The 23958-nt window shown below is 40.7% G+C and overlaps 1 protein-coding gene across 1 annotated transcript in view; it reads left to right on the top strand.

Moving 5' to 3' along the window:
- Positions 1–23958, top strand: part of LOC126183676 (exosome complex exonuclease RRP44) — a 149922-nt gene that overhangs the window by 76485 nt on the left and 49479 nt on the right. The window contains exons 10-14 of the mRNA XM_049925843.1: positions 3812–3928; positions 4325–4445; positions 8363–8621; positions 15398–15641; positions 20617–20837. Of these exons, the coding sequence (XP_049781800.1) occupies positions 3812–3928; positions 4325–4445; positions 8363–8621; positions 15398–15641; positions 20617–20837 (962 nt within the window). The remainder of the gene's footprint in view (positions 1–3811; positions 3929–4324; positions 4446–8362; positions 8622–15397; positions 15642–20616; positions 20838–23958) is intronic.

Raw genomic sequence — 23958 nt, 5'->3', positions numbered from 1 at the left:
TGAAATCATACTTTTTGGAAACTATGTCTTCATTTCAGATTAAACACATAGTATAATCACTACCACCTGCAGAAACGTACTGCATTGTCTGCTCTTTGTTGAATTTTCAACACTCCCTATCCACTTCCCTCAGTCTGCTGTCAACTATTACATTTTAAAGGTAGTGTAACATTTTGCTGCCAGGGAAAAGTGGCTTTCCAAATAAGCAGGCACTAAATAAATGAACTGCTAAAACATCCTTGGTGTCAAACTTTGAAGGCAACTCCAACCATCAGCTGCATAATTTGTTTTCCTGCATGCTGTGAACTAACAGCCACACAACTGCTGACAGATGAAGGCAAAAACATTCATTTATTTAATGAAAACTAATTTTATACATAAGAAACTCTTATTTTTAGATGATATTTCTGCACAATTTGTCAGGAGACTGACACAATTTTTGCGTGACCCTTGTTCTTTATTTTACATTTTCAGTATAGTTGTGAATTGCCTGCTGTGCTACAGTTATTCCCCCTTTTTTGTTTTATGAGATTTCCTTCTGGCAGTGTGAGGTTAGACTCGATTTGGTTTGGTTGATCCATTTTTTATGCAAATATTTAATTTTCATTACTCCAGTAAGTAACTATTGACCCTGAATATCTGTATTTGTTGAGTTATTGGTCATACTTATGTAAGCTGTTAACATTTTTTGGTTAAGGGAGACTACTCACCAAAAGCAGAAGCTTTGAGATGTCAGTAGGCACACACAAAAAGGAAGAAAACATGCTAGCTTTTGGGAACTAAAGTAGCCATACACACACACACACACACACACACACACACACACACACACACACACGCGCGCGCACACACAGAAAGGAAATGTGCTAGCCTTGGGGAACTAGAGTAAAACACACACACACACACACACACACACACACACACACACAGCCCTACAGGCTGCCAGCTGGGCTAACAACACCAGTGCTGCATTTTGGCAGGTGAACTAGTTGTGATGGGCTTGTGTTGGGTGGAGTGGCTAGAGGGAGAGGGAGATGGGAGGCTGAAAGAGGGATTGGGAGTTACTAGCTAGCAGGTTGGAGGGAGGCAGCTGGTTTGATGGCTAGGAATGTGAGAAGGATGGGAAGTCAAGTGTACTGGCTGGGCATGTGGTGCATTGTAGTAAGAGACGATGGAGAGCAGCACTCACTAAAAGTGACATGGGGACGTGAACTGGAAGGGGGTGACACAGTGGGGGAAGGATGAAAGGTGCAGAAACAGGGGTACCTGTGGCTGAGGCCGAACAGGGGTACCTGTGATTGAAGCCAGGATGGTTGTGGGAGTGGAGGATGTGTTGTAAAGATAACTCCATTGTGCTTAGTTGAGAGAAGCTGGTGGTCGAGGGAGGGATCCAGATTGCCTGTGTTGTGAAGCAGCCACTGAAATTTTGCATATTGTGCTCGGCTGCATGTTGTGCCACCAGGTTGTCAACGTTATTCTTGGCAACAGTTTGGTGGTTGCCATTCATCCTGATGTTCAGCTGGTTGGTAGTCATACTGACATTAAAAGCTGTGCAATGTTTGTAAAATTTGAATAGCTAGCGCTTCCTGCAACTCTCTCAAGCACAGTTTTTAATGAGATTTTTGCTTCCTCATTAGCCTCTTCTGACATAAATTTAATATCATTACATATACACTCCTGGAAATTGAAATAAGAACACCGTGAATTCATTGTCCCAGGAAGGGGAAACTTTATTGACACATTCCTGGGGTCAGATACATCACATGATCACACTGACAGAACCACAGGCACATAGACACAGGCAACAGAGCATGCACAATGTCGGTACTAGTACAGTGTATATCCACCTTTCGCAGCAATGCAGGCTGCATTGGAGACGATCGTAGAGATGCTGGATGTAGTCCTGTGGAACGGCTTGCCATGCCATTTCCACCTGGCGCCTCAGTTGGACCAGCGTTCGTGCTGGACGTGCAGACCGCCTGAGACGACGCTTCATCCAGTCCCAAACATGCTCAATGGGGGACAGATCCGGAGATCTTGCTGGCCAGGGTAGTTGACTTACACCTTCTAGAGCATGTTGGGTGGCACGGGATACATGCGGACGTGCATTGTCCTGTTGGAACAGCAAGTTCCCTTGCCGGTCTAGGAATGGTAGAACGATGGGTTCGATGACGGTTTGGATGTACCGTGCACTATTCAGTGTCCCCTCGACGATCACCAGTGGTGTACGGCCAGTGTAGGAGATCGCTCCCCACACCATGATGCCGGGTGTTGGCCCTGTGTGCCTCGGTCGTATGCAGTCCTGATTGTGGCGCTCACCTGCACGGCGCCAAACACGCATACGACCATCATTGGCACCAAGTCAGAAGCGACTCTCATCGCTGAAGACGACACGTCTGCATTCGTCCCTCCATTCACGCCTGTCGCGACACCACTGGAGGCGGGCTGCACGATGTTGGCGCGTGAGCGGAAGACGGCCTAACGGTGTGCGGGACCGTAGCCCAGCTTCATGGAGACGGTTGTGAATGGTCCTCGCCGATACCCCAGGAGCAACAGTGTCCCTAATTTGCTGGGAAGTGGCGTTGCGGTCCCCTACGGCACTGCGTAGGATCCTACGGTCTTGGCGTGCATCCATGCGTCGCTGCGGTCCGGTCCCAGGTCGACGGGCACGTGCACCTTCCGCCGACCACTGGCGACAACATCGATGTACTGTGGAGACCTCACGCCCCACGTGTTGAGCAATTCGGCGGTACGTCCACCCGGCCTCCCGCAAGCCCAGTATACGCCCTCGCTCAAAGTCCGTCAACTGCACGTACGGTTCACGTCCACGCTGTCGCGGCATGCTACCAGTGTTAAAGACTGCGATGGAGCTCCGTATGCCACGGCAAACTGGCTGACACTGACGGCGGCGGTGCACAAATGCTGCGCAGCTAGCGCCATTCGACGGCCAACACCGCGGTTCCTGGTGTGTCCGCTGTGCCGTGCGTGTGATCATTGCTTGTACAGCCCTCTCGCAGTGTCCGGAGCAAGTATGGTGGGTCTGACACACCGGTGTCAATGTGTCCTTTTTTCCATTTCCAGGAGTGTAGTTACAGGTGTGTGATTATGAAGGACGGTATATGACATGGCTTTTTTCACAGGTGGTTCGACCTCTTATGGGTTAGGATAAGCCTGCAATGCACTTCTCTGTTTTTCATATTTATCACATCTCTATGTCCAGAAATAACCTGTGATGTAAAATGCAATGTTATGGTAAAATATGCAGATGACAGTAAACTACAGATTTTGTTTGAAAAATCGCCTGTAAAAACACAAATTTTTGTTTGCCCAGGTCATTAAATACATGTACAAGTCCCTTCATTGGCTGCATGACTTTGGCCTCTTCATATGAGATAAGCATCAGAAACAAAATACACACAAAGAACATTTGTCACCATTATATTTATTTAAAGTAAAATGGCTACACAACATCTGCAACATTCTGCACCTTACACTTTTATAAAGAATTGATCAAGTAGCTAAAATTTTATTCCGGCTTTAAATTTTGTAGTTAATATAATAATGCAAGGTGTACAGTAGTGTTCTACATGCTTTCCAGGATTTTCAACTTTTTGTTTCTTCCTTCTGTTTTCTTTTGTTTCAGAGTTTTATGTGTAGTATTGGAACTGAGACATGGAGCTTTTTGATGCAAGACTTTTAAATAGGGACATGCACATTTATGTTTTGTAACAAAAATAAATGTAAACAACTGCTATAATTATTTGTAAACCATGATGTTACTTTTATAATCTTTTAATGCGATTTTCCACAGGATGTTGCCAGAAGGGTAGATCTCCGTCATGTCGACATCTGTTCTGTTGACCCTCCTGGTTGCACTGATATTGATGATGCACTTCACTGTATGGCCATTGGAAATGGAAATTATGAGGTAGAATAATATATTTTTAATTATTGCGAAAACAACTAGAAAAATAATTGAGTAATTTGTTGGAAACAAAATTTAAAATGGCTATCAAAATTAGAGTAATTAAAGCATGCTTTTCAGCAACAAGAATCATCAGGCAATCTACTGTTGAGAGGTGAAGGAAACATTGAAAAAAATTTTTTTTGGGATCCTGGGCTATCCTTCTGTGTTGCCTCTTTTACCTTTCTTCATTTCCACCTTTTGCTTGCCTGTTCCCTTGTTGCAGTGACAAAAAATTTTATGTGAAATATTCAAGTTAATATCTGTTTATTTCGCCAAAACTGTATGCCAAACTATTGATGCTATTGATATCTGTATTAGTGTATGTTGAAGGCTTAAGGTTTATTTCTTCTTCTCCAGGTTGGTGTCCATATAGCTGATGTTTCTCATTTCATACGTCCTGGCACTGCTATTGATAAGGAAGCAGCCCATAGAGCTACTACAGTTTATCTTGTTGACAAAAGGATTGATATGGTTCCAGGTATACCTCTTGAAATCATTGTAATAGTCAGTTGGCTATTATAAGTGAAAGTAGACATGCCTGGTTTGTACTGCTGATGGTATCTTCTTGGGCTTTCATCTAGATGGGTGCATTGAATTTGCGTGACTTTTCATTGAGTCTTACTCTCATCATCTTCTAGTGAACTCTTTGTCAGAAGATGATTAGAGTGGCACTCATCAAAATGTGTTATTTCAATACAGCCACCCAAATGGAAGCCCAAGATGATTGCTTCAGCAGCTGGCTACTGTCCAATGATATGATAACAATTGTTGAAAGTTGTTAGTTTTGTATTGGTTGGATCTTAATGTTGATGATTTTCCACAGTGAAATCTAAAACATACTGAAGTCAGTGATTGGAACTGGGCAGGCAATAACTACACATATACATATGTCAGACAGATTTTACACTACATCATATAAAGAGCAAACTTCAATGTAAATATAATGCTTCTTTGTTGTGGGAGAACTGTGAGCAGTTCTTGTAATAGAAGAGGACAAGTTGTCAGTGCAAATGTTCTACATTAACATAAAAGTTATGAGTATCAGTATCAGTAATTTTTTCCCTAAATTAATAAGCCAAACTTTCAAATGTAATATGAAGTCTATTCAAAAAAATTCTGGAACATTCATAATTTAGTGCTAGTGGTGTGTTGGAGTGAGATACGGTTGGCATCCCTGTACACATCTTTGGAGTATGTAACTACCAGAAGTTTGATTGTTGTATGTCTGTTAGATATTGTTCAGTGCTGTATTGAGTAGATTGTTTTGTCACACAGTTTGTGAATTCTGAGATGGCAGAATTAGAGGAACAATCTGTCTGCTTAAATTCTGCGTGAAGCTCAAGAAATCCATTACAGAGACACACCAAACGATGCAGGAAGCCTACAGTGATGAGTGCTTAAGCCGTACTCAGTGTTATGAAAGGTTCATACAGTTTAAAAAAAGGCCAGACAGAAGTTAAAGATGACCCTCATTGAGGACGCCCTTCAATGTCTACCGACAATGCTCACGTCAGGAACATCAACGTAATTGTGCATGGCAATTGAAGACTTACTGTCTAAGAGATTGCAGATGAATAGAACATTCCAGTTGGATCGTGTCATGAAATCCTGACACAGCGTCTTGGAGTGCATCATGTTGTCACCAAGTTTGTCCCACAGCTCATGAGTCAAGACCAGAAACACCTTCGTCTTGCAATCTGTGAAAAACTTTTGGATTGTGCAAATGAGAACAGGATGTACCATAAGAGAATCTTAACTGTTGATGAGATGTGGATCTGTGGTTAAGCTGTTGGACCAAGGTTCAGTCTTCACAATGGGTTGGGAAAGGTTCACCCAGACCAAAAAAAGCTGGTCAAATCAGGTCAAACATCAAAGCCACACTGATAGTTTTCTTTGACTTTAAAGGATTAGGTCACCATTAATTCATGCCACAGGCACAAACTGTTAATTGATCACACTATTGGGGCATGTTGTGATGCCTGTGAGAAAATGTGAGAGGAAATGGCCTGAAATGTGGTGAGACAATTCGTGGCTTTTGCATAACAATAATGCACCCTCACATTCATCCCTGTTGGTGCATGACTGTTGCACAAAACATGAAATCACTGTGCTGACTCATCCTCTGTACTCTCCAGACATGCCCCCCTGTGGACAAAGATGAAAATCCCATAGAAAGGACAAAGATTTGCAACAATAGATGAGATAATAGAAAATTTGCAGATGGCACTTCATGCAATCCAGTAAGAGGTGTACCAAGACTGCTTCTGGAAGTGGAAATGGCATTGGGAGTGATGTATCAATTGTGGAGAAGAGTATTTCAAAGGAGACCATGCAAAATAAGTAAAAGGTAAGCTTAGAAAAAAATTGTTGACAAAGTTCTGGAATTTTTTGAACAGACTTCATATAGCCACACAAACCTAATTACTAGTGTAGTATAATGTTGACGAATTTTCAGAATGAGAAGTGAAATTTAGTGTGTACAAGGGAAAATACCATAAATCCAGTGCACTTTATTGTTCTGTAGAATTACATAGATAAATCACTGGAAGAATGAAAATACATCAGTTCTTCATAACTCATAATTCTCTTCTGTTTATGTATATTGTTGGTTTTTTTGAGATCTCTTCAATTGAAATATAGTGTTGGTTTTTCGAGATTGTCATTTGTCACATTTTCTAGCAAATCTACTATGTACTTAGTGTGTAAGAACACTTATGAAGAGTATTATTGTGGATCTTACCTAATCTTACCTGAGGTTTAGATGGGTAGATCACGTAACTAATGAGGAGGTATTGAATAGAATTGGGGAGAAGAGGAGTTTGTGGCACAATTTGACTAGAAGAAGGGACCGGTTGGTAGGACATGTTCTGAGGCATCAAGGGATCACAAATTTAGCATTGGAGGGCAGCGTGGTGGGTAAAAATCGTGGAAGGAGATCAAGAGATGAATACACTAAGCAGATTCAGAAGGATGTAGGTTGCAGTAAGTACTGGGATATGAAGAAGCTTGCACAGGCTAGGTTAGCACGGAGAGCTGTATCAAACCAGTCTTAGGACTGAAGACAACAACAACACCTAATAACACAATCTGTGAGAAGAAAACCTAGAGAAGGATGGACTTAAAAATACTGTTTCCTTTTTATAAAGGCAGTATTGCCAAAAGAAAATCTTCACTGGTTATTCCCTCTCTATCAAATTACATAATATTGACATAATGTAAACTATCATTATAGGCAAACTGAAGTGTTTAACGTGTATGTGCTGGCACTGAGAATTGTATTTTTTGCTGTGGGGCACTGCACATATTCAAACCTCCCTTCATCTAGCAGTGCTGCTTTCCTGTTTCTCTCTATGGGGCAACGGTCATACTCAGATGCTCTAAGCTACTGTTTTAGTATGGTGACCTTTTAGTTTGAAAAAAGAGATATCACATAAAATAATTTTGTACTAGATTAATCACAAATTATGCGATATCTCATTTGTTCAGAAAGCTGTTTGTTGCACCTGGCTGATATGTAGTACATTGTACGCAGTGTCTTGCTGGTAGCATAATTGGTAGAGTCAAACATGAGCCACCAGTGATATGCAATGCCCAACAGAAAGATCTAGTGTGAGCCATTGGTGGTACACGCCTGCATGCACACATTAATTATGCTACAGCGATGCAGATTTAATCTCTGGAATTGTTCACATTCAAATCTTATCTTCAGCTGCCTTTAAGTGGATTTAATTCCCGAAAATAACCAATGGAACCTTAGATTTTACATTGATAGCAGTCTTCAAGTTTAATTTCATTGAACAAGCAGCTGGTATCTTTTGACAGACCTACTCTGTTCTCATTTTCATGTAATCACCTGACGACTGCAGTTCTTCAACACTATAAACTTGAATGGCGGCACTGAGTTTCTCATCCTGTTGTGTTTATCCTCAGATCTCTTATTACATGTCTGTTGTTTGTGCATTGGCCTGTTTATGCTTATGTTTCTTTTTGGGCCTTATGGTTGTGCCTCAGTTTTTCTAGGAACAATGTATATGATGAACATCTTGCTCTGAAGCCTTCATCCTTTGCCTTTGTTGTCCCTGTCCTCACTATAAGTGCATCCCTCTCAACATGGTATCTGAATGATGTATCCCTCATTACCAGCCTTTCCCACTTTTTTCTCTGATGAAGGAAGTATTGGTTTTAAAAGTCAGATATTGTATTTGAAACTTGTAAATTTGTGTAGCAGTAGTATTTGACATTTTACCTCCTGATAGTATGTCGTGGGCTGCCATTCTAATTTAATGTTCTGTGCTTTCAAAAAAATTTTGCTTCATTTAATTACTGGCCCACTTTCTCTGAAGTGTTTGCTGTTGGTGTAATGTGTCCTAATCCCAATTCCACACTTTGTTACAGAACTCCTAAGTTCCAACCTTTGCTCGCTCAGAGGAAATGAAGAAAGATTTGCATTTTCCTGCATTTGGGAGCTGTCACCTAACGCTGAAATAATTAATACTAGATTTTGTAAAAGTATTATTAGATCACGAAGAGCTATGACGTATGAAGAAGCACAAATCAAAATTGACGACAAAACTCAGACTGATAATCTAGCAGTGTCATTAAGACACCTGAACAGTCTGGCAAAAATACTGAAGAAGAGACGCTTGGACAATGGGTTTGTATACTTTGTTTATATGTATTCAGGTCACATTCCAGGTTCGGATTAAATGTGTTGATGAGGATGATGATGTTTGGTTTGTGGGGCACTCAACTGTGCAGATATCAGCATCTGTACAAATTCCCAACCATTGCTCAGTCCAATCTCGTCACTTTCATGAATGATGATGAAATGATGAAGACAACACAAACACCCAGTCATCTCGAGGCAGGTGAAAATCCCTGACGCCGCCAGGAATTGAACCTGTGACCCAGTGCTCGGGAAGCAAGAACATGACCGCGAGACCACAAGCTACGGACATGGATTAAATGGGAGACGAATCCTTAAAGTAAAGCACATTCAGTCATCCAGGTCTTTTTGAGTGCAATATTGACACCTGTTCTGTAGATATCAGAAACCCACACACCTCTGACATGTTATATCATCACTTGTTCACAGCTATTTTTTATACACTCTAAGACAAAAAAAAGCCCACCCACACACACACACACACACACACACACACACACACACACACACACACACACACACACACACACACACACACCACAAAGGAATTATACAAATGATACAGGAATTGGTAGATGTGATGTACATGCACAGACAAACAAATGATTACAGCGTGATTACAGTGTCAGAAAAACTGGATGATTTATTCAAGAGAAATAGCTTTACAAACTGAGCTACTCAGTGATGTGTTGGTCCACATCTAGCCCAAATACAAGCAGTTATTCAGCTTGGCATTGATTGACGAAGCTGTTGGATGTCCTCCTAAGGGATATCGTGTCAAATTCTGTCCAATTGGCGTGTTAGATTGTCAGAACCCCAAGGTGTTTGGAGGGCCCTGCCTGTAATGCTCCAGACATTTTCAATTGGGGAGAGATCCGGTGACCTTGCTGGCTGAATGTTGACGATATTCTATGCCCATTTTGTTGCCCTTCTTGGCAAGCTGTCCTGGGCTCACACTTCACTGATATAATGCCTTCCCACACACAGAGAGTGTTTCTACTGCTTATCTTCATGCTTGCCAAACCCTACCTTGACCACCAAGGTCACTGCATCTCTTTCCAGCTGTAATGTATGGAGAATTATGCACGGTGTCCTCCAACAATCTCAGGATTTTGACAATCTAACACATCAGTTGGACAGAATTTGGCACGATGTCCCTCAGAAGGACATCCAACTACTCTTATCAATCAACGCCAAGCCAAATAACTGTTTGCATAAGGGCCAGAGGTGGACCAACTTACTATTGAGTTGCTCAGTTTGTGAAGATCTTTCTCATGAATAAATTAGACAATTTTTCTGAAAATGTTATCATTTGTTTGTATATGTGTATCACATCTACGGATTTCAGTCCCATTCCAATTATTCCTTTGTGGTGTGTCTTTTTTTCTTAGACTGTTTTAAGTTTATAGCAGTTTGTTTGTAAGCTTGGGTTTTAAACATGAAGCTCACCAAAGCATTTCAGCCATGTAAAGATACATGGACAGAATAGACTTCACAATTCTTGCAGTACCTCCAATTGTCTTACAGCCTGCACAAATGTAAAACTGTTGAATATGACAAACTCTGAATTCTGTGAATCAAAGGTTCCTGTATTATGAATTAAAGGTAAGATGAAAGATGACTGATAATCATAGCATAGTTGCTGAAGACTGTAGGTGATAACTAATACACAAAAACCACAACACTGTGGAAAGGATAGTATGCTACTCTCAACATAAAGGAGACACTGAGTCGCAGACAGGCACAATAGAAAAGACTACTAAAATAGCCTTCTTTCAAAATAAGAACACACACACAAGCACAGCCCAAACACTCACATGGCTAGTCTCTTGGCACAATCTGTGAGAAGAGCTCACAGAAAAGGCTGGCAGTCAGGTGCCAGCATCCAGAGACAACAACCATGGGTTTGTGAATTGTTCTTTTGTGAATGTGTTTGTGTGTGTGTGTGTGTGTTTTTCCTATTTCGGAAAAAGGATGATCATGTTTTAGCAGTCTTTTTCATTGTATAAAATTGTTAAGGCTTTCAGGCCACTTGTTGAGAAACTGCCTATTGGCTTCTGTCTCGGGTTCTTCGGCCGATGTTCATCTAATGATTTTACTGACGTTTCGCCAGCACAAGTGGCTGGCATTGTCAAAGCCTCACCCTCCATTGCTGGTGGTGAACTGGAGCCAAGCCCGCAGCCACAGACTATATGTACCTGGCGCGCCAACGTCTGAGGGCTTCTCCGCGGAAATTATAAGGGCTCTCGGAACAGCTTGCAAAGATGAAATGAATATTTTCTACCACGCAGCATTGAAGAAGTAATGATTGCCATAAAAGAAACGAAACCAGGGAAAGCCCCGGGCTTTGATGGGACACACGTTGAATTTATTTTGCACTGTTGCCTGATGTGAAAAAAAAAATGGCTGGCTGAGTTCTTCACGAACATTCTGCAAATGAGCAACAGGTCACTTGAAATAAAACAGTGAAACCAGATAAACCAAATGATAAACCAGAAAGTTACAAACCCACGGTGTTACTTAGTGTGCTACATAAGCCACTGGAAAGAGTAGCGTACAATAGAATAAGTCACAAGATTTTTGAAAAATGCCAGTTGAACAGGCAGGATTCAAACCTAACTGCAGCTGCACAGATCTACACCCTCTTCCTAACAACTTTAATGGAAGCTAGCTTCTAAAATCAAGAGAATCATCAGTTGTAATCATTGATCTGACAGCTGCAGATGATACTGTCTGGAGCCAAGGTGTCATACTGAAACTTTTGCAAATCATCCCAAGGCTAAAAACTGGCTGTGTCATAATTGAAATGCTCAGTAGCTGATGTTTACAAAACTGCTGAGCAACAAGGCGTGATCACACATGAAGCTAAACAATGGGGTACGATAAGGATCTGTTCTGGCACCTCACCTAGTCAGTTTTGTACATATCAGGTATGCCTCAAACCACATAAAAAATGTCTAGATATGCTGATACTGAGCACTTGCAATGGCGCATAGAGATCTCAAAGTTACTGAGTCAGTATTGACCAAAAGTTTATCATTTACTGGTGAATGTTTCTGCTAATGAGGAATGCAGTCAAGTGTTTGCTTAGACCGAAATCTCAATGCTACATCTAAGCACAAGTTGGCCAGCAAAGACCTCACCTCCCTGCTGCTGTTGGATAAGCAGCTGCCAGCAGCAAGTCGTATACTCTTAGCTCACTTATTTGTTACATAGTTTAATTCTTAATTTCTTTGCGTGTTGTTGGGTTCTTGCATTGTTTAATTCACAAATTTCGGGCATATTATAGTATTTGAGAGCTGTAGCATCGCATTTTAATACCTGAATAGTGTAAATTCGCGTAGTCGTCTGTCTTCAGTTTTTGTTTTGAACAGCCAGTGTCGGTTGGTCACAGCCAGTGTGCTCCCTGCCGCCATTGGATAAGCAGCTGCCAGCAGCAAGTCGTATACTCTTAGCTCACTTATTTGTTACATAGTTTAATTCTTAATTTCTTTGCATGTTGTTGGGTACTTGCATTGCTTAATTCACAAATTTCGGGCGTATTATAGTATTTGAGAGTTGTAGCATCGCGTTTTAGTACCTGAATAGTCTCCTTCTGCCGCTGAGCAGTGTGTCAGCAGTGTGCAAGTAGCAGCATTACTGCATTTACTAGGCATCTTGTATTTTAATAACCGTTTAAATTTTGTGTTGAATTGTTTGTGCTCTCTGTAGATTAGTTCAGACATTCTTTGCACAACAGTATTTAGCATGGATAGGGACTGCTGTGTTCGGATGCGGGCTGAGTTGACATCCCTTCGCTCCCAGCTTCAGGCAGTGTTGGCTTCGGTCACACAGCTTGAGGCTGTTGCCAATGGGCATCACTGTGAGGGACCGGATGGGGGTTTGTCGGGGACGGCCAGCTCGTCCCACGCATCCCCCGATCGGACTACGGCTGTGGCTGCCTGGGATGCTGCTCACATTGAAGCTGACCCCTCACCTGTGGTAGAGTGGGAGGCCGTCTCAAGGTGTGGCAGGGGGCTGATACTGATCTTCAGCCGGACTTGGCTGCTTGTCCTGTTCCAGAGGTTGCCCCTCAGTCTGCAAGATCCGGGCGGTCGCAGAGGGTGGGCTTACTGGTAGTTGGGAGCTCCAACGTCAGGCATGTAACGGGTCCACTTAGGGATATGGCTGCAAGGGAGGGGAAGAAAACCAATGTGCACTCCGTGTGCATACCGGGGGGGAGTCATTCCAGAAGTGGAAAGGGTCCTTCCGGATGCCATGAAGGGTACAGGGCGCACCCATCTGCAGGTGATCGCTCATGTCGGCACCAATGATGTGTGTCACTATGGATCAGAGGAAATCCTCTCTGGCTTCCGCGGGCTATCTGATTTGGTGAAGACTACCAATCTCACTAGCGTGATGAAAGCAGGGCTCACCATCTGCAGCATCATCGACAGGACTGACTCGGACCTTTGGTACGGAGCCAAGTGGAGGGTCTGAATCAGAGACTGAGACGGTTCTGCAACCGTGTGGGCTGCAGATTCCTCGACTTGCGCCATAGGGTGGTGGGGTTTCGGGTTCCGCTGGATAGGTCAGGAGCCCACTACATGCAGCAAGTGGCTACACGGGTAGCAGGGGTTGTGTGGCGTGGACTGGGCAGTTTTTTAGGTTAGATGGCCTCGGACAAGTACAGAAAGGGCAACAGCCTCAAAGGGTGCGGGGCAAAGTCAGGACATGCGGGACCAAGCAGCAATCGGTACTGTAATTGTAAATTAGTGTGTGGAAGTATTATTGGAGTGTCCTTCTTGTTCTGTATGTTATGTGTAAGCCTGATTTCCTCAGTAAATTTGCTGTCCTGTGTGTATATTATTGTGTACCATTTCATTTTGATACTCTTTGTCACCATTGTTTATGTTCTCTGAGATTGTGTGGACTGTAGTGCAAGTGTTGATTGTGTAACCCTGTGGTTTTTTTTACCTTCTGTTTGTTTTCTTTTTTGAATCTTGATTGTATAGTTACTGTATGGGTGCTGTATGCATTGTTTTTGGTTCTGTGTAATATTCGTGCTACTTGTTTTTCATAGTGTTGCTTATTAAGTAAGATTTTATTCAGGTGGCACATTATTTGTTGGAGAACTGCTGGCCTAACCAGAGCAACAATGAGAGAGAATTCACATGGATTTTTGCGATGTGTTGTCAAGGAGCAAAATGATTAATCATGGTCGACATATATCTAATTTTCTGTATATGGCACACTTGTTGGGCATGTTCAGTAACAGCTTTGGCTCCAATTTTCTTTATAAAGAGGGTGTTCCTTACATGAATTGTGTCCAAGTATGGCTCCCAATTTACACCTTCCACTTTTAAACAGGTGTGCCAGCACAGTGACAGAGCATCTGAAGATTTTCACATTTCCAGAGTGTCAGTTCTGAGGTAGAGTGGACTGGCAGAGCATTTAAACAATCCCATTAGAGGAAGCCCTCACCAGCTTTCTCAGTCCTCGTCAAGAGAAGTAGCCCGGCCAAAATTCTGTACAGTTACATTATTTGATCTTCTGTGCTCGATACAAAGAACCCAGATCTGCCATCTACATGTACCGTATTAACCCAGTTATCACACAGGCACCCAAATCTGGGCTCACACCTGTGGGCTGAGACCCAAGCTAGATTCAGGGCATTGTGGTGTAAAGGGGAACACCAGCTTATTGCTGGACTCCTACATAAACTGTGAGTTTATAGCAGTGAGATGAAGATTAATTCATAATTAAAAAAAGAAAAAAAGATGGGTTCGGTTGACAATAGTATGGTTTCTTACATAATCAAAACATAAGCCGAAGAAATGATCATAAAAAATATTCCAAATTATGCAAATAAAATGAGTGTGATTCTTACAGAACTGTGTGGAGTTGAGAAGAATATATCATATTTTGTGAATACACGCTGAACAACTTTTGCAAATAGATAATTACACACTTTAGGCAATGAAAATTCCGTAAAGTAAAGTCAAGCTGTCCTCAATCCACAGTTCTTTAGTAGGTGTTGCTCTGTTGGAGCCTGAATACTCTTCTTTTCATCCATCCTTCCAACTGACTGGGTAAGCCAGCTATAAGAGGACCTGCAGTTTAGTGTGGACTCCGTAGTTTACTTTCACATTTTCACATGCAAGAGAGATGCGCTAAGTGGCAGGAAAAATTCTACGACCAGCTGGGGATTGAATCTTGAACTTTTCATTATATGGCTGATCACTTACTTACTGAGCTGCACGAAAAGTCAGTATCATTGTATTATTTCTTGGTCAACAAAGTGTGTTGTTGTAATTGATGCTTTGAGAATTATTGTTATGGCTTACATCTCCGTAAACTGATGCATTCTCAACTAACTTATTACCAAGGAATATAATACAAAAATTTTGTAAACCAATATGCTTTGCTATTCAGTACCTTTGCACTAATTTTTGTGATACTTTTGTTTGTTGTTATTGCACAAAGTTCTTTATAATGTTTCAAGAGTTCTGATATAATGCAGTCTCATACCACAATTGAAAAGGCCTCAGCTCAGATATTATATGTAAGCTGAGATTTGTAAAATGTGTGCAAATATATAATTATAATTTAAGCACCTAGTAATAATGATAACTTAATTAAAAATGTATTTTTATTATATAAAGTTAAAAATTACAGTGTATGTGTTCTTATAATTTTACTTATTAGATATTGTAAGAAACATTGTGTAAGAACTCAGCTAAATGAAAGCAGCATTACATACTAGCCCACTTTTTTTTTTACAGCGCACTCGTCCTTGCTTCTCCTGAAATACGCTTCAATATTGATAGTGAGACTCATGATCCAATAGATGTGAAAGCCAAACAGCTGCTTGAAACAAATTCAATGGTGGAGGAATTCATGTTGTTGGCTAACATATCAGTAGCAGAAAAGATCCTGGAAGAGTTCCCTGAGTGTGCAATGTTGCGGCGTCATCCTGAGCCTGCTCCAGCAAATTTTGAGCCTCTTGTAAAAGCAGGAAGTGTTCTAGTAAGTACATTTTAATGACAGTAACTGTGCTGTTAAAGCTATTATGGAGTAATTATGTATAGTGTTAGAACACTAGCCTCATAATCAGGAGAAGCTGGTTTCAAATGTAGATCTAACTTACTTTGTTATGGTTTCACATCGTTTCAATACACCGTTTCAGCTAATAGTTGCCTGGTTCCTCCAAGAGTATGTAATTACTGTCTAATTCTGCTAGTGATCCAGTTCCAGTGGTATTGTTCTTCATGGAGTTTTTCATTAATTTATTTATTGAATTTTTGTTTTATCCTTTGACTAGTTAATGTAATTGTATAGGACTTGTCAGATGCATTACAGGAATATCTACAGGATTTTTCAGTGTCTTTGCAAGAAATGTCTAGGGGTGATAGATCACGTCATGAAGAACAAATTCTGTTAGAGACAAAATTTTCACTGCCGCTTCCCTTATTAACCAGGTGTACAGCATGCTACCTACCTTTGTAATTTGATAAAGAGTGATTTTCAACAGGATAACAATAAGAATGAGTGTTTTTAAGTGGAGAAAGATATTTTAGAAGCAAATCAGGATCCTCATTTGTGTACCTTACCTACTGCTGTTCACACTGAGCAAACGACTGGATTATAGCCAACGCATATTGCATATTAACACCGAAGAGTGCATACAATCTGCCGTCTCTCAGGCCATAACCAGTCTTAAACTGTACCTGGCATCATTGGGAAACATTTTGTCTCTAACAAGAGTTGTCCCCTGTTATGTGATCTATCACCCCTAGACATTTGTCAGAAATACCTTGATGAAATATCCTGTATGTCATAAATACTTTGATGAAACACCCTGTATATACATCACAGAAATAGTTCCACTTATAGACAAAACTGGGTTGGATAGAACAAAGACGGTGTAGCAAATGAGACGTGGCCTTTATAATGGAACCATCCTGGAATTCATCATAACAGTTTCAGGAAACCACAGGGAGCTCAAGTCTGGATGCTCGGGTAGGAGTTTGAACCCTGCACTGCCTGAATGCAAGCCCAGTACCTTGAAACTGCACCAGCCTGCTCAATATCGAGTTAGTAAGAGAAGCTTTCAATATGTCAGACATATCTAAAAACTTCAAATAGCTCAAGCCATAAAAATTATAAATAGTTGTATTATAGGTACACAAATTTTGTCGTAAACGTATGGTTTCCTGCCAACTTTATTCGTAACTCTTTGTTAGTCTTCTTATTTCAGACTCACTTCAGGTGTGGGGCAACAAGCAGATTATATATTTCTAGATTCCCGGAAAGCATTTGGCACAGTGCCTTATTGCAGGGCGGTAACATAGGTACAAGCATATGAATAAGTACACAAATATGAGTGGCTTGAAGACTTCATGAGCAATAGGACCCAGTATGTTGTTCTCGATGGTGAGTGTTCATCAGGGACAAGAGTATCATTAGGAGTGCCCCAGGGACGTGTGATAGGACCACTATTGTTCTGTATAAGCGTAAGTAATTTGGTGGGCAGCAATTTGTTGTTGTTTGCTGATGATGCTGTGGTTTACTGTAAGGTGTGGAAGTTTAGTGACTGTAGGAATATACAAGATGACTTAGACAAAATTTCTAGTTGGTGTGATGAATGGCAGCTAGCTCTAAATGTGGAAAAATGTAAGTTAATGCAGATGAGTAGGAATAACAAATCTGTAATGTTGGAATACATTATTACTAGTGTCCTGCTTGACACAGTCAAGTTGTTTAAATTTTGGGCAGAATGTTGCAAAGCAATACACAATGGCATGAGCATGTGGGGACTGTGGTAGGGAAGGTGAATGGTTGACTTCGGTTTATTGGGAGAATTTTAGGAAAGAGTGGTTCACCTGTAAAGGAGGCTGCATATAGGATGCTGGTGTGACCTATTCTTGAGTAATGCTGTAATGTTTGGGATCTGTAACAGGTCGGATTGAAGGAAGACATCAAAGCAATTCAGAGACAGGCTGCAAGATTTGTTACTGGTTGGTTTGAACAACATGTTAGCCTTATGGAGATACTTCAGGAACTCAAATGGGATTCCTTGGAGGGAAGGCAATGTTCTTTTTGTGAAACACTTTTGAGAAAATTCAGAGATATGGAATTTGAATTCTACTGAAGCCAGCATACATTGCACGTAAGAACCATAACGATAAGGTACAAGACATTATGGCTCATACAGAGGCATGTAGACAGTGGTTTTTTTCCCTCACTCTACTTGCGGGTGGAATAGGAAAGGAAATGACTAGTAGTGGTACATGGTACCCTCTGCCACGCGCTGTACAGTGGCTTGCAGAGTGTCTATGTAGATTTAGCTGTTGCATGTTCAGCTGTACCTGGAACAGAGAAAACAGAAGACCAGGAGTAGGACCATTGTCATGTAAAACACACACAAAGCAAAGACAGTACCCTACTCAGCGGTTTCCAGAATGGCTAGTACTTTTGTAAGCTAAAAATCATAAAAGCATGTATTAAGTAGAAATGTTTTTAACACTGCTCTAAATTCCATTTCCCTTTTAACCCTTTGATAGAAGTGAGAAAGTTAGAGCAAGTTTTTGAAAGATGGAGCTCTCAGCTGTACCGTAAGACTTACCTAGATACCTCAGTTGGCAATAGCAGTTCCCTCAGAAGACAAGAGTTTAAGTTCCATTTTAGCCTTCAGTTGCAATGAGCCAGAAAGTTTCACAATAGCATACTCAGCACTGAACAGTTAAGTCTTGAAACAACCCGTACTACGTTATTTTCTGTGTCCAAGCGAGAATATCTAAATTCTCCTCATCCAAAACTCTGCAGCTTCAATGGCCTTATTATTGCACAAAAACAGATCTTCCACTGTGCAAACAAACTCCACCCATGAGCACATGAGTAAATGTTCAATCATTGCGTGTTTCTCCCCATGCACACTGGTCATTATCAAAGTAGCTCCACTTAATAGTGTTTACTTTGCATTTTATCATCATGTACTATGCTGTTGTTGCTGCCTGTGTGACTTCCCCTTTGAGGCACAGGTTTATATTTTTTGCAGAAAGTATCACCATGCAGATTGGTGGGAGGTCTCAGGTAAGCCTTCTAGCATTACTGTCTGTTGGATAAAGCTCGTCCTTGACTTACAACAAGTTGGAGCTGTTTGGTGCTGTGGTTGAATTTTCTGATTTTTCTCTGTTTCACTGACTACTTTGCATGTGATATTTGGTAGCGCTGTGGCCACAAGTGGGTAAATTGTGAGGACAAGTGTAGGCCTCAGGCATCTGATAACATCACTGACAATTTCATTTAAAGCACTGTCTACTTCTTGGCAGTGGCTAGACACCTTCCATACTACTTCCACATATTCTCTACTGCAAAACAGCCATAGACCGTGGCATATTATTTCTTGGCATACCATATTTACTCGAATCTAAGCCGCACTTTTTTTCCGGTTTTTGTAATCAAAAAAATCGCCTGCGGCTTAGAATCGAGTGCAAAGCAAGCGGAAGTTCTGAAAAATGTTGGTGGGTGCCGCCACAACTAACTTCTGCCGTCGAATATATGTAGCGCTACACAGGCATGCTTTATAGGCACAAAGATAAATACTGGCGCCAAAACCTCTGCGTCAGCAAATAAATTAAAAAAAAGTTGGAAGACGAGCTTTTTTTCTCCGCCCCGAGTTTCGACCACTGCATTTTCATACATTATCCAACGAAGTAAATACAAATTCCGTATAGTTCATCTTCGAATGTAGGAGCATTTAAATGTACTACGAAAATCCGACTGGCAAGACTGTTTGGGATGTTTGTCAATATGGCCAACTCTACGTTCTGAATTTTTTCTTACCTGAGAGAAGAGATGGTTGCTAATAGGAACTTTTATGAATTGTGAATCACATGCAGTATTCTCTTCACCATAAGAATAATACGAATATAAACATTTTGCCATGTATTGTTTCGTGTTTGCTGCCATCTCATTTAAATCCTGTCTGCCTAATAAACTACGAAACTAGATTGAGACAACAGCATACGCGGAAGAATGTACATATCATGTCATGTTTATAATCGTATATACGGCAATTGACTAGATTTTTAAATCTAAGATGACTATAATTTCTGTGCAGAATGTAATGTACTAAGGAGGCACCTGCAAAGATTTTCAAATGGAGAAAAATTTTCCCTAAACTCTCCTTCAGAACATCTTCTATCATACACAGTCTATTATTTGGTTCTTGTTGATCATTATCGAAGAAAGCAGCAGTTTAAGTAACAACAAATAGCAGTCTCTTGCCATTGTTTTGCTAATGAGAAAATTGTAAGTGGTGGTAGCGCGCACAGGCCGTAAACACGCACTATCAGAATGCGACAAACAATGCATGACACAGTACAGTAATGGATTTTCAGCTTAGAGTGACGTAAACACCTATAACAAAGAAAACGGCACTTATCAGATCAAAGAAAAATAAGCAATCAATTCAAACCAGACAAAGCACGTGAAAAGGAAGGGTACCCATATAAATACGGACGGAGCACCTGACGCATAGCAATCGATTTGGAGATGCGGCCTAAAACTTTTCTCTCCCCTTGAATTTCGAGTCTCAAATTCCAGGTGCGGCGTAGATTCGGGAAATTTTTTTTTCCTAGATTTCGAGTCTCATTTTTCAGGTGCGGCTTAGATTCGAGTAAATACGGTACTTACTTCCAGAAGTGGTATCCAACAAAGTAGTGAGAAGAGCTTCTGTAATGTTTGTATAGTAGGAGATAATAATTCGGAACAAACTGGAAAGCTGTTTAAAAGCCCCATTCCCTTAGTGCTTTTGTGGAAACTTCATAGAGTGGTATACATTATAATAACTGCAGTAATTGATTTTAAAGAAGTCCCATTTATTTAGTTTTATGTACACCCCCCCCCCCCCCTTTCCCTTCCATGTGTGTAAGAGTGATGAATTCTCGCAATGTTATTAACCTATTTTTTATTTATTTATTTATTTATTTATTTTAAGGGATTTGAGTTAAAGACATCGTGTGGAAAAGAGCTGGCAACATCTCTGGATACAGCAGTAAATCCTGCCAACCCTTATTTGAATACAATGCTGCGTATTCTGGCCACCCGTTGCATGAATCAAGCTGTCTACTTTCCAAGTGGAATGCAGCAGAGGGAGGATTTTTTCCATTATGGTTTGGCTGTACCGGTCTACACTCACTTCACTTCTCCCATAAGAAGGTACAGAAACACACAATGTAAAATGTAAAAAAATTATATATATGTGCTGGTGGATGTGTGTGTGTGTGTGTGTGTGTATAGAAAGCACAGTTTAGTTGAAAACTAAGTACATGGTTTTTAGGTTTGTACTCTTCCATACATTTTAAGATTTGCAAGAGATTCAGATTACTCTTGTTAACCATCAGTTTAGCAGCTTATTTGTACAGTGTCTGCAGCTTACACTTGTACTGTGTCAGACTAAAGGAAAGATCATAGCAGAATTTTGAAGATGTCATTAATTTATCTTTCTCTCATTTGAGTTTTGTTATTCTGTTGCCTGACTGAGAAGAAGTCACATCTACACTAAAATAGACCAACTGCAGGCTATTGTAGCATTGTCCAATCAAATACCCATGATTGGCAAGACATGAGATTTCACTGTGCTTGATCACTGTCAGATCATTGGGGTCTTAAGCAACAAACACTTATACGTTAAGTTATACAGGCACTACAATTATAATGACCACTGCTGGTAGGGTAAACTGCTCTGATAAACAATATGTAAGTGGAAGAAATTGCTGTTGGTTGAGTTAGGCAGACCACATTGCAGAATTTGTCAGTTCAGAGCAACAAACAATACCATTCAGAATGATTGCCTAACTTAAAGGTATGGAAGCTTCCATGTGACGTGAGTATCCCTGCTAGTCATTTGACATTTAGTACTGACATTAGTAGAACCCTTGTCACTGTTCATTGGCATTTTGTGGGTTCTGTTTCACGATCAAAATGTTCTGGAGAAAGAGTGAGAGAGAGAGAGAGAGCTAACTTCTGTGGTTGTTTCCATTTTGACATGATCCTTGAAAGTTTGATTTCAAGGAAATCCAAAACTTCCGTGCCCTCAGGATATTGTAGTTCTACAGTTCCTTCTTTGAACTGATGTCTGTGAGTTACCCAATTAGAAGCTATTAGGTGTAATGTACAACCCTTGTACCACTATAAAACAGTTCTCCAAATTTTTCTTGCTGTCTCTTGTAATATTTTACTGCTCTCTCATGTTGTTGTTGTGGTCTTCAGTGCAGAGACTGGTTTGATGTAGCTCTCCATGCTACTCTATCTTGTGCAAGCTTCTACATCTCCAAGTAACTACTGCACCCTTCATCCTTCTGAATCCGCTTAGTGTATTCATCTCTTGGTCTCCCTCTACAATTTTTACCCTCCACGCTGCCCTTCAGTACTAACTTCGTTATCCCTTGATGCCTCACAACATGTCTACCAACTGACCCCTTCTTCTAGTCAAGTTGTGCAACAAATACCTCTTCTTCCCAGTTCTATTTAGTACCTCCTCATTAGTTACATGATCTACCATCTAATCTTCAGCATTGTTCTGTAACATCACATTTCGAAAGCTTCTATTCTCTTCTTCACTAAACTAGTTATCGTCCATGTTTCACATCCATACATGGATACACTCCATACAAATACTTTTAGAAAAGACTTTGTGACACTTTTTTTTTAAATGTGTACTCGGTGTTAATAAATTTCTCTTTTTCAGAAATGCTTTTCTTGCCATTGCCAGCCTACATTTTATATGCTCTCTACTTCGACCATCAAGAGTTATTTTGCTCCCTAAATAGCAACACTCATCTACTATATTAGGTGTCTCATTTTCTAATGTAATTCCCTCAAGATCACCTGATTTAATTAGACTACATTCCATTATCATCGTTTTGCTTTTGTTGATGTTCCTCTTATATCCTCCTTTGACAACACTGTCCATTCCGTTCAACTGCTCTTCCAGGTCCTTTGCTGTCTCTGACAGAATTACAATGTCATCAACAAACCTCAAAGTTTTTGTTTCTTCTCCATGGATTTTAACTCTTACTCCAAATATTTCTTTTGTTTCCTTTACTGTTTGCTCAATATATAGATTGAATAATGTCGGGGATAGGCTACAACCCTGTCTCACTTCCTTCTTAACCACTGCTTACCTTTCATGCCCATCTACTATTATAACTGCCATCTGGTTTCTGTACAAATTGTAAATGGTCTTTTACTCCCTGTATTTTACTCCTGCCATCTTCAGAATTTGAAAGAGAGTATTTCAGTCAACATTGTCAACAGCTTTCTCCAAGTCTACAAATGCTAGAAACTTAGGTTTGCCTTTCCTTAATCTATCTTCTAAGATAAGTTGTAGAGTTAGTATTGCCTCACATGTTTCATCATTTCTATGGAATCCAAACTGATCTTTCCCAAGGTCGGCATGTACTAGTGATAGTTCAGTAATTTTCACACCTGTCAACACCTGCTTTCTTTGGGATTGGAATTATTATATTCTTCTTGAAGTCTGAGGGCATTTCACGTGTCTCAGACATCTTGCTCAGCAAATGATAGAGTTTTGTCACAGCTGGCTCTCCCAGGGCTATCAGTAGCTGTAAAGAATGTTGTCACCTTGTCTCGACTTAGGTCTTTTAGTGCTCTGTCAAATTCTTTACCCAGTAACATATCTCCCATTTCATCTTCACCTACGTCCTCTTCCATTTCCATAATATTGCCCTCGAGCATTGCCCCCGTACAGACCCTCTATATACTTCGACCTTTCTGCTTTCCCTTCTTTGCTTAGAACTGGTTTTCTGTCTGAGCTCTTGGTACTGGTACAAGTGGTTCTCTTTTCTCCAAACGTCTCTTTAATTTTCCTGTAGGCAGTATATATCTTACCCCTAGTGAGATAAGCCTTTACACCCTTACATTCGTCCTCTAGCCATCCCTGCTTGCCATTTTGCATTCCATATCGATGTCATTTTTGAGATGTGCGTATTGCTTTTTGCCTGCTTCATTTACTGCATTTTATATTTTCCCCTTTCATCAATTAAATTCGATATTTCTTCTGTCTTTTTACCTACTTGATCCTCTGCTGCCTTCACTATTTCATCTCTCAAATCTAACCATTCTTCTTCTACTGTATTTCTTTCCCCTGTTCATGTCTATTGTTTCCTAATGCTCTCTCTGAAACTGTCTACAACCTCTGGTTCTTTCAGTTTATCCATATCTCATCTCCTTAAATTCCCACCTTTTTGCAGTTTCTTCAGTTTTAATCTACAGTTCATTACCAATAGATTGTGGTGGTCAGAGTCTACATATGCCC

Source organism: Schistocerca cancellata, chromosome 1 (genome assembly GCF_023864275.1).
Source record: "Schistocerca cancellata isolate TAMUIC-IGC-003103 chromosome 1, iqSchCanc2.1, whole genome shotgun sequence".
Taxonomy (NCBI): Eukaryota; Metazoa; Arthropoda; class Insecta; order Orthoptera; family Acrididae; genus Schistocerca; species Schistocerca cancellata.
The sequence above is the reverse complement of the archived record's forward strand: the minus strand, read 5'-3'. Positions and strand labels throughout refer to the sequence as shown.